The sequence below is a fragment of the Pyxicephalus adspersus genome, chromosome 5 (genome assembly GCF_032062135.1).
Source record: "Pyxicephalus adspersus chromosome 5, UCB_Pads_2.0, whole genome shotgun sequence".
In the NCBI taxonomy this organism is placed as follows: domain Eukaryota; kingdom Metazoa; phylum Chordata; class Amphibia; order Anura; family Pyxicephalidae; genus Pyxicephalus; species Pyxicephalus adspersus.
In genome coordinates this window covers 111,428,454-111,440,973 of record NC_092862.1, presented here as the reverse complement: position 1 = coordinate 111,440,973, position 12,520 = coordinate 111,428,454, and the positions used below count along the sequence as shown (strand labels likewise).

Genomic DNA, 12,520 nt, shown 5'->3' with positions numbered 1-12,520 from the left:
GTACATGTACAGTGATCACCTCCCTCTATATGTGTGTGATGTACATGTACAATGATCCTCCTATACATGTGTGTGACTGCTGGATCGCACTCTACCTGTCACATTCTATCACCTATTAATGACATGTCATTTAATGCAATGTGTGTACAAGCCATCTCTACATCCTATATATATCTATCCTATATATATATATATATATATATATATATATATATATATATATATATGTGACAGATAATGTACACTGTGATTGATGGTGTATTCATGCTCGGGCTGTTGCAGCGCTTTAATATACCTTGTGTTTTTCTCCAGGAAAACCAATGCCGCGGATTGGATTTTTCATTTTTCTCCTTGCATTCTAACGCTGCCATTGGAGGCTCAGGTGTCAGCACCAAGCGCTTGGCCTTTCTCTGATCACATTTATTTTGGAGCTGATCTTGGAGAATAGAGGAGGCTGTGCTGCTGAGAGGCTGATGGCAGAACCAGGTGGGGGAGGAGGTTGTGCGGGTGAGGGTAATGGTAGCGTGCCCTCACAACTGGATTCTGTCATTACCAAGCTGGCTGCCACCACAACCGCCGAGGAGAAAGGAAGTGGAGAAAGCAATGGAGGAACATGTAACATTGAGAATATGACCAGCGGTGGGGTGTCCAATGGAGATTGTGCCCCTGTGGATGGCAGGGAGGAGAGTGGATCTGCACAGCCAGAGAGCCCCGGCCTTGACAAAAATGGCAAGCAGGGTCTCCCCCGCAGGAGCAGTATTATCAAGGTGAGGAAACACGCTCTATAATGATTGTCATTTTCTTTTTTTTCCTTACAAAACGTCTGCTGTGTGGCTGTCACATAGTTCACATCATCAATCACACAATCCACATGATTTGCTTTTACTGATCTTCCAGTATAATGGGTAAAGAAACACTAACCAGGCATTTTATTTCACCTTATTTAACCCGAAGAATGGGGCCATCTGATTGGTCGTTGTGGGTTACCTCCACCTTGTATAGCCTTGGTGCCCTTTGCATTGAATGCATGAATGTTGTCTTCAGCTGATGACTTTGGTCTGACCAAGCAGATGGCATAAACAGCTTTCCTTGTAAGATTCAGCTCAGTGCACTGCTGAGTGTTTATGGCAAATAGTCACCCTCCCTCTCATCTTACAATGTTATTTCCATTGCTTTAAAAGTCAATCATAAAGCCCAGACACTGACACACGTGTATGCTTGTACTTCCTATAGCTTCTGTGGGTGACGATCATTGAATTTATATATCACTATTCATCCTTCAAAGGGGCTCACAATAATGTCCCTACCATAGTCATATGATGTTGCCACAGTCTAAGGGGAAGGCAATTAACCTGCCTGCACATTTTGGGGATGTGGGAGGAAATCAGAGTGCCTGGAGGAAACCCATGCAAACTCCTTGCCTGGCTGAGATTCCACCCTGGCGCTGTAAAGGTGAAAGTGCTATCCATGGGGCCAACCGTGCTGCTCATCTGTCAGATGTTACCAGTGTATGTACTACAGTCTCCTAAAGTTATTTAGCGATCCACCATGGCTGACCTCTTAATAACCAAGCAGGGACGACCACTGTCATTTCCTATGGCATAGGGTGCAACAGGGTACATCTTGCTTGTCCTCCGCTTTCTCTATCAATGGATCCGAACGTCACTGTGTGTACAGTCCTCAATTGTTCTACTGGCACTGGAAACAACCACAAAAATTTTTTTCCAGTGACAGAAATCTAAAGTTTGTACATAGCTAAAGGCTTAGGCCATGAGCTCTGTCTTGTATATGTCAGTAACTTTTCACTTGTTCCATTGAATTGCTAAGCAGGTCTGTTTTATAATCAAATAAACCACTTATTTTCAGAATGTGGTTATTGATTGTGACCGGTCAGATCTCTGCATATTGTCATAATATAAGTTACTACATTGTGCATTAGGTGTTTGGAATTGTATGTATGTTAATAGAAATGTAAACCTCTTGGTTGTGCTCATCACTGGATCTTCACATTCATAAGGCAGGAACTTGTGTTATTATAATAGCATTTTATTCCATTTAGAGCATCGGCCTGTTATATAGAACTGAATCATTTTTTAATTATATGGTATAGATCAGTGTTTTTAACAGGGGGAAACCATTGAACTAACTTGCAGGTCTTCAGGAAAGCTGTGCTATAATTACAATATCCACAACTCACATTAAATTAATGTGATCAGTGGGAAGAATTCCTCTTACATTGCTGGCCAGTGGGAAGAATGTCACCCTTACAGATAACTGAAAAAGATAATTGGTATCAGTGGTAACTGACCTGGGAGTCACACACTTCTCATTGATCAAGGAACCCCCAGCAACCTCTGCAGGTATCTTGGTTGAGAAACACTGGTATAGATCATCCCAAGCATTACTTTCCTTTGGATATATGGGCATTTTACAACTGGCATGCCATCCACCAGTCAGTTGCTGTTATATTATAAAATACACAAAATTGTTGCCCTCCTGTACTAATGGACACACTTTTTTATCCTGGTATGGGTGTCAAACACTGTTAAACCTACTCAGTGACAAAGAATCATGGCTAATGTGCAGTGTAAAAACCTTTCTGCAGCCAATCCTATTTTAGATGACTATTCTTAGATAACGCTTTGATTTGCACCTTTTACTCCCTTTGTGATATTGGGTGTTTTTCAGAAAAGCGTCTTGGACCATCTTTTGATGGTTCCTGGTCATAGCACAGCACGGGATATCTTTATTAGCACGATTTATCCAAGTATGGGCTTTCGATATGTAATGTATTAAAAAATGTGAACTGTGCGATTCTGTATGTAACCCTGCAATGGCGGATCATATGATGCTGGTTTATTTCCTCCCTCCCTTTGCTGTGGTGTTTGTGAAAGTTGTTCTGTGTGAATATGCTGTTTGTTATTAGTCCATAGCAATGGGTGTGAGCTGTAGCAGTTTATGCACCGGATCTCACTAGAGGAACTGACTGTTACAGGCTTGTGTCCACAATTCTATGCTAGAGGTTGCTTTTCTTAACCTTTGTTTCATTGTGACAAGTCGGCAACAAACTCTTCTGGTGGAAGGCTTAACATTTCATTTTGCAGGTCATGAGTTAGTTTATGTTATGGGAAGTGTATAAAATGTTGTATTGTAACAGTACTAAAAAAAAAAGAATCTAATCTTGTGCTTAGTAAAAAAGCAAACTCATAAAAAGCAATAATGATAAAATAATGATAATAAAAAAACATATTTGGTTATGTGATGTGATATGTGCATGTAATTTATAGGTATTACATGAGCAGGATAGACAAATCGCAATGGTATACCAAGAGGCAGCTTCAATGGCCAAATGATGCTCAATCTGTGGATTTTTTTGTTTATATAGATGACACTTAGTGTCTATTTATAAAGAATCTTCCAGTTCCATGTGTTTCAGCCCCAGGGCATGATTCAATGAATGTCACGCCAGAGCCACAGACCATATCCCCCGTATAGAATTGCAGACTCAGGGTGGTGAGTGGGTTGTCTCTCCGAACACAACCCGTCCACTCTCCCATCCCAGGCTCAGACCTACGATGGGAGAGTGAGAGGGTTCTGGTATCATGACATCACTCTGTGGGAAGTTTCTTCCCCTTTGAGTGACACATAGGCAGGGGAGTAGTGGGGGGGCACATGTACATACCAATGATGCACATGCACGCTCACCATGGATAGTACCATGTCCCCTCTTCTTTTTTTACAACTACACCCCTGTTTAACAGTTTACCCCAATGTGTTTCAACACGTGTTGTTGCATTTACATTATAATGTCAATTAAACTTGTGTCCTAGCTTGCACTTTTATCCATTTGCAATGCTGTACATCAAACATAATTTAAATGCGCATTTTCTACCCCACACTAGTATGTTGTGGTCATGACCTACAAAGTGCGCTTTTACCGGGTATAACGGCATGCACATTAACACACAGATGTGGTCCATTGTATTGCCATCCATTTTTAATGGTACCCCAATGCATCCAGCCAGCTTACCACAATGCAAATTTCACTACCTTAATGCAGAGTGCCTCAAGGTATGAAAAAGTATACATGTACCCTAAGGGGCAGTTTACACTATGTGCGTACGCTGAGATACACATAGTATCCAAAACTCAGAAACATTAAATATAAAGCAATTACATACAACACAGTACAGTGCATTGCTACAATATACTACTATACTAATCTCTATTTATTTCTGTGTGCTGCTCCAATCAGTGTGTTGTTCGGGGAAAGCTTCACAGTAAACTGCAGCATAGTTGTCCATGCTGTGCAATTTGTTGTGGTAAATACATGGCCACCACATGCACTACAGTGTGAACTGCTAAAATTATCTCTATGTAGTATGATTTCAGTCCTAAGCTTTTCCAGTTATACAGACACTAGAACATTCAGACCTTGGACACTTGTAATATATTTTATCTTTCATGTGATGTTTTTATTCCATCTATTCTTTATTTTCCTTTTTTGCTGATTTGCTCCATAGGCAGTTGCAACTCTCAGGGTTAAATTACACCTTGGGCTTGTAAGTCACACTCCTTAGTTTGAGGAATATCCACTTTCTTGTAGTTCTTACATTTAAACACAATACATGTATAAATTACATTCATTTCTCTGCAGCTAATGCATAGTTTTACAGTAGAACCGCACATTAAGTACACTTGTCGGTGCTTTCTGGTTTAGCAATTTGTTTACAGTAGTATAGTACTTCGACCAGAATACAAATTCACCACAATTTTTACCAAATTATTAAACCGGATTTATATAGCGCCAACATATTACACAGCGCTGTACTTTAAATAGGGGTTTTAAATGACAGTCAGATACAGACAGTGTCACAGGAGGAGGAGAGGACCCTGCCCTGAAGAGCTTACAATCTAGGAGATGAGGGAAGTATCACACAATGGTACCAAATCTGCATCTTGCAAACCATTCATTCCCAAAATATTGCTCCCTCATATTGCTTTTGACTTTCTAAAAAAACATAATAACATACACTGCCCAAGGCACATGGGCACGTATTGGCCATAAACAAATTCCTTATTTTTGCTATCCACCCAAAGTGATTGTAATTAGGTGTAGAATGGAAAGTCCCTTGAGTAGTCAGGTTGTAAAATTTCAGCTGATCATGCAGACTTTTCTGATATCCTTTGTTCAATTTTTGTTTGAATTTTGCAGTGATTTTCTTTATGAATTGCAGGATTGAGTCTGTAAACATATGGTGATCTGTCAGAAGGAATCATTACAAAAGATTTGATTCTTGTTATTGTGGTATTTTGATTGATTGATTAATTTTCAATTGACAGTGGACATTTATTTCAAACAAGTTGATGGAATTGAAAATTGATTTGTCTGTGGCTAGCCTATAGGTAATTACACATATGTGCATTCATTTGTTTTGTAGATACATGCTGGTATATTAGTATGGCAGTTAAAGGAACCTTAAAGTGAACCTTTCCACCTCTCCTAAGCATGTAAACCTAGTAGATTTCTTTTTCCGGCCTGGCAATGCCCAGTAAGGGATTTGTTGGGTATTAGTTAGCAGACTGGAATCTGTTGACTGGTTATGCACCAATATTTTGTTTATAAATTGAATTGTTCATATTTGGCCATGGTTTTGGTATAAAATGGAAAATGATTGCTTGAAAGCCCAACTTTGGGCCCTGAGCACCCTCATTGGGTGGACCACCCATCCCCCTCCAAAGGCTCCCCCAAGCCACATGTTATGTTTTGTGTTGTTTACTTTTCTTTTCCATGTATTTAGGTGAGTTATGTGACAATTAAAATTCCAAATATGCCAAAAAATGTACTAAAATCTTACTAGACTGGACTGACATGTTTTATGTACATGCTGTATGTAAGCTTTAAAGGGCAGTGACCCAAACAATAGATAGTGGTTGGCTATAGATACACTTATATTAAACAAAAAATCCAATCGGTCTTTTTTCTTTTTGAAGGCTGCTCTATCCTGTTAGGCCTGTATGGCACAAACACACATTTTATAGTTCTAGCTAACTCTTCAATTACACTTTGTCATGATTGCTGTGCATTTAATATTGTTAGATCATGTTTAAGAGCTTCATGTGAAATGCTGCTATAACGAGTTAAAGCAAAATGTGCTGTGACTTTCGGCCTTCAGTTTTGGTATATACAAAATACAGAAAATGTTTTGAACTTCTAAGCTTGTTTGTGTATTCTATAGTTAGAAACTTGAGTTTAACCTCCACATGTTGACATTCAGTTTTTCCAGTTAGTTCTTAAGGGAAATCTGTATTTAGAGCAATATGTAGGCTTCTAAGGCCTATCTATTCTTGTAAAAAGGCACATTATTTGCTTGCCATACAAATCTGATGGCTTTATTTTTAAGACTGTGACTTGAAATAAGTGGGCTCATCAGGTGTTTCAAGATTACTGGGAATATGCTTATCCCCAACATTGTGAATAAGAGAATATTGAAACCATAGAGAGACAAGCAGCCGGCAGAAGGTCAAAAAATATCAATCCACATGTTTCTTTAAATGCTTATTTCCTTTAAAATATTAATGAGAATATGCAGGGGTTAAGATCAAAATGTCCCTACTAGGCATGGTGTGTCTCTTTTTACTCTTCTGTCAATGGGCCTGATATATAAAAGTTCTCCAAGGCTGGAGAGGATACACCTCCATCAGTGAAGCTGGGCGATCCAGCAAACCTGGAATGGACCTGGTCCATTATTGAAAACATTTGCTATCAAATAGCAAATTTCTTTTAAGAAATCCATTCCAGGTTTGCTGGATCACCCAGCTTTACTGATGAAAATGTATCCTCTCCAGCCTTGGAGAACTTTAATAAATCATGCCCGTTGTGTAGATCAATCAATGTAATTGGATTACAGTATGTTCTCTCTAAATGACTGAATTGTCATTTTCCAGTGATTACTCTTTAAAACTATGTTCAGTTTTATTCCATGGAATATTTAATACATTTATTAGTAACTGATGAAAAAATGTAAACGGATGAATATTATATGTTTGCTTGTACTTGCTCAAGTCTTAAATATTGTCATCTTTTACAAACTGTCTTGTTCTTTGTGCTTCTGATACCTGAATATATAATACAGAGATTTGTCTGTTGCAGCATCACATTGAAGGAAATGATTACTGTAATAATTAGCTCTTGGCTCTATTGGATGATAATTTTGCAAAGAAAGGAAAAAGATTACTTTGTGTGGGAAGAAGAATGAATACAGTTTAATAAATTAACCCAATGGAATCGTTTTAAGTGGATATGTGCATTAATTTTCCTTTACGCTCTCATACCTGCTCTGTTCTGCAAGGACAGTGATTTATACTGGGGACATGTAAAGATAGACTATTACATTGCTGCACAGAAATGCAATCCGGCCACAGTAAACTAAAAATAATGAAACCTGTTGAAGCTAAATGAGTTTTGGAGTCAGGTTTATCGAGTTCGGTGCCAGCAACCTGTCATGGTATAAAGGAGGAAACAAACCGTGCACAGATTATAGAATGCGTGCCCTCTTGTCTCTTAGTGAAGTATTGGCTAGAAACAAGTTTCACTGTTTAATGTAAACAGTGCATTCTGTCGACCCTCATCATGAACTGTCATTCTTCAAAACTATTCCAATAAAATAGCCAAAAGAGGGGCCATGAAAATCAACCACAGCTCTAACGAGCTTTAAGGATTTGCCCTGAGGAAGTGCAGTGTGTCTGTGTGAAACAGATGTAGATAAGACCGTTACATGGTTCCTCTTCACAGCTCTTTGTAACTTGTATACATAGTCAGTGTGGGTAGTTAGCACAGGCTTTCCTAGTTTTGTTTTCCTAAAGTAGCAATCACAGGGACCTTTTTTTTTGCAAATTAAGTGCATTCCAAGTTCTTAAGACCTTAAAGTTTTGCAACTCAAGGATACTAATAGAAAGTTATTTCCATGGTTGGACATTTTTTTCACAATGGTAAGAAACCAATGGATTTTGGTTTGGGGTCAAGGGTGCATATTATTACCTAAATCTGTCTTGTACCTAAAGTGGTACCAGTCTTGCAGTGTTGGCTAAAGAGCAACAGAAGATCTAAAACCTTCTCTTTCCTGTGTTAGGGTCTCTTTAGTGCTGGCTAAGCATTAAGTAGGGTGCACAATCAAATGTGCTTGCTGTGGGCACTACAAGAAACTGGAAATGAACACTTTCTATTACCTTTAGGTTGACCACACTATTTTTCATTCTACTATCATCTAAAAATCTAGTAACAGGTATGTGGTGCAAGAGCCATCCTGCTTGGATACAAACTGAATAGATTGTTTAGGTAGGCAGATCCTTTGCCACTCTACTGGATACTATGTGTATCTGACTGCAGATAAGAGTGGGCATGTGCAGATAGCCACCCATTAAAGCTGCCTCTAAACGCCTATTTATTTTGCTGTAAGTGATAGTTTGCTAACAGGCTTTCAGCTACCCACTGGCTGCTTGGAAACCATCCAGTTAACTTAGCCTGGCACTGCTGAAATAAAAGCAAATCTTTAATAGGCTTTTATATAGTGTTTTAAAGTTACAAAGCTAAAATACAAACCTACTTCGCCTGATCTGCTAATGGATAGAAACAGATCTCAAGCTGGGGAGTTGAAAACGATCGGGGTATAGGTCTTTGTATCCTATTACGTGGGGAAAAGCAGTAGATGCTCAAATCATTTTTAAGTATCAAAATATCCTGCAAAATATTATATTTCTACAATGGTATAAAGAAACAAAGAGAAGATGCTAACTACATCCTCGTAACATGTTGCTGCTTGTATGGGAAAAGGAAAATGGAAAAAGCTGTAGAGATAAAAGAGGATACAATGATATGCCATAGTATTTCTGTGTTTAATAACTCTTTATAAAAGCATACATGCACTTACAAACCAACAGTGAGAAAGGCACCATATAACATGCCACGAGGCCGATCCTGCCCCCATCCACGGTGCAGTAGGACTGAAGTCACCAGCATAGATTAAACTACCATTATCTGGACCACACTCTCCCACTCTTGGTTCCATTTTCTGTTCCTCACTAGGTTTATGTTTTAGAGAACTTTTTACTTCATTTGCCTGACCAAAAAAAATGGGGGTCGCTCTTTCCCGTCTCATGGGAAGATAGAGTGTGAAACGATTATCTTCTTCCTGTTTGGTTTAAGCTTTCCCCTATTTCTTCCCTCCTGAGTATCTCATTGCTCATTTTAGGTGCCCTGGGCTAATGCATTATATTATAGACTTTGACTCCGTGGCGACTTGATACAATCGACAATGCATTGATCTCACATGCTCAGGGTATGATAGTGTGTGATATACCCCATAAGCAGCTTCCCAAAACAAAAATATAAAGTCAGGGTGACTTGTTCCTTTAAAACACATTGATAAGCAAGGTAATGTGGCTAGTCATTGTCTGATATAGATGTACACATGTTAGAAAAATGCATTCTGGCCTTGAAAATGGCTTCTGTTCTTTTTCTTTCTTTTTTTTTCTCTGGGAAAGATGTGATTTCAACATTGTTTAGGCTTTTCATGTGTCATATTTCAAATAACTAAAAACAACATTTTCAACTTTATTGTGCAACAGACGCAACCTTTCGGTGATACATCTCATCTAGAGATGTTAGAAAACTGGATTTCAATTACAATCTGCAGTGACATAAAAGCCCAGATTTAATATTGAATTTGCAAAGCGTTAATGCGAACATAAGTGGCCACCAACACTTTGCGAGTTCAGCAGTTCAAGACCATTCTTGTATTGTTTATTTTAGTATCGTTTGTGGCTTTTGTAATGATTGAAGTTTTTTCTAAAACATCCAAATCTGTTCGCCTCAATTTACCTGGAGCAAACTCCTTCATTAAAGATTTCTTGTTAATGTACCATTTCACAGATAATGATAGATCATTACTGTATCTGTAGCTATTTTCACCTAGATAAAGCAGAATTGTATCTGGGAAAAACAGAAGAGAACAGGAAGTGCAGAGTTGCATCATAGCTTCTATTCAGTATTTTGTACAGGAAGAGCTGATGCAGATTACTGTAAACAGTAAGTTTAGTACAGGAGAGCACAAGCCTGCATCATCCAGGTACTTGGAGATATTGTCTGGCAGAAGAACCTAAAGAGCAATAGGAAGGCTCCGGGGCATGCTTGGCAAGAATGTAATTCCACAACTGTATTGTGTTCTTGTCATGTCAGCTGAGACAGGTTTAAAGCAGATCTAAACTGAATGGTTTTGTTGTTTTCCAGAACAACATTCACAGTTAAAGGAAACCTAAACCTGTAAAAAAAAAAACCAAATCCTTAAAAAAAAAACAAAAAAAAAACACTTGTTTCTTTCCACATACTCATGAAGTTGTGGGACCAACACGGAACATCTAATGGTGCACCTTCCAAGCACTGAAGAAACCAGCGTTTATTTCAGGTTTGCACCTGGTGGTAGATGTCACATTTCGAGTTCATATGTTCATTTGTAACCAAATGTTCAAGCCCTGAAAAGGCTGGAGGCAAAGCAGATCACCTGCAGCACCATACCAACTTGCAGATCTAAATAGAGGTAAGATAGCACCATCTTGTCCAGTAAAGAATAGGAGGGCTTAGTTCTGCTTTAGGACTGTATTAGATCTGGAGAAAGGATTAAAACCCTAAAGGATACAGCACTCGTTCATGCATCGTGTAGTCCTTTGTCGTTGTAAAGGATTTTGTGAAGGACCCTTTTCCAACGACAAGAATTGCACGTGTGTACGCAGCTTTATTCATTTATCTGGTTACCGTTGTGTATCTACCTGCCCAACCCATATTTTTATAAAGGTTCTCATTGATCCAGGTCTTTGTACATCTATTAGTAGATAGTCACATTCAACTGGACTTGTTCTTGTATTGTTGAAGTAATTTCACGGCCTTCCAAGCTGCTTCTTTAACTAAAAGAAATACCCTAGCATTTATATGCACACAGCACCCTAATCCAAATTCCATGGAATGTCACACTGCAGATGTGGACTTTCCAAGATCAGAAGGTGTGAAATGTGTTGAACCACCCTGTTCTAATGATATGATCCCTCCCTGGGTGTCAGAAAGTCTGCATAGGTGTTACACTTTCTATATTCATGGATGAAAGTGTGAAAGGATGTTTTCAAAGCTCGGACCAGACCAAAGACCAACCTCATTCTTTGCCCAATTGATGCCACCCTTATGACACCCAATAGCGAGTAGAGCTCCTGCCAAATAACATTATTGATGGTTAGAGCAAAAGCATAGATTAGGCAAAAAGCAAGAAATTCTTGATTAATGTATTGATCAAAAAAAATACCCTATTTTCCAAGTTTGTATTGGATGCAATAGATTAAATTAGATCAAATCTGACATTTGGCTATTAGAATTGTTGTTCACAATATGAGCAAGATGAAGGAGATTATAGAGAAATTGTGCTGAATATTACTACACATCCTCCAGAGGGACCTTTTATGTTTGTAGGCTATGCCCAGGCGCTCTCAATATACCGCTGTTTATTGGTGTGGGGCACGTCTACAGATTTAGGTAAGCATGGGCCTAAAAACTTACTTTTCCAGGCAGCAGTTCCTCAAAGAGTATACACATGGATGTAATTACAGAGTACAGTCAATGGCCATCCATGCTGCAACCATGCTGTACAGGACTATAACATTACAGAGCACGGTGTAATAGTTTCCCCTGAAGTTAAGGAAGTGTGACTAACAATTAAGGACTGCTGCCGTTTTGTCACAAATTATGCCTATTAGATAAAAATAACCCACAATACAGGATACAGACACATGTGTGCTTGTTTGCTCTGTATTTACTTAGCTCAGTTCACTATGTCAGCTCTGAACATGGTAAAACATCAGGGTGTGACCTGTTTGTAACACATTTTGAAGTCTTTCTGATAAGAGTCAGTTCTTAGTATTGCTGATGCTTTTGTCATTCGGAGTCATTTCTGTAAACCGCTAGAGAAGTGAACTTCAGTCATATCAAAATAACTTTAGCAGTTGTGTATTGCTTGGTTCACTTGAATATGCATTTTAATTCTAAGTCTTACAACTGCAAATTACTGCTGTGCTGCAACACTGGTATTCTTTATTCCTTAATGTTTTCTTTTCTGAGTATTCCTTTCTTTTTTTATCTGTTCATTTGTATGAGGATTTTGCTTTTCAGTTGTGTTCTGAGGGAGTTCTTAAAAGAAAATAACCGGGCTTAGCACCACCAACGCCAAGTGGGATGTTATGTACAAATTACCATCATCCACCTTCCGTGGTGAAGATTAAAGTTAACCCATGCCTTCTCCATACAAGACAAAGTCACATATTGAATTTAATGGGTATCCCTTTGCTCAGCCCTGTCCAGACACTCATACCCTGATTTGGGGATAACAGGACTGGGTGCTTGACCAGCTGAAGACCATTCGCCAATGCTGTCAAGTAGAAGCAAGGGAAGGGGCTTACAGGTGTCTCCATATCTGGAAGTACT

At 38.8% G+C, this 12,520-nt stretch overlaps 1 protein-coding gene across 2 annotated transcripts in view; it reads left to right on the top strand.

The window, feature by feature from the left end:
• Nucleotides 1–12,520, top strand: part of PLCL2 (phospholipase C like 2) — a 120,079-nt gene that overhangs the window by 3,900 nt on the left and 103,659 nt on the right. For both annotated transcript variants that reach the window (XM_072412444.1, XM_072412443.1), the window contains exon 2: nt 313–767. In XM_072412444.1, the coding sequence (XP_072268545.1) occupies nt 474–767 (294 nt within the window). In that variant the 5' untranslated portion in view covers nt 313–473. The remainder of the gene's footprint in view (nt 1–312; nt 768–12,520) is intronic.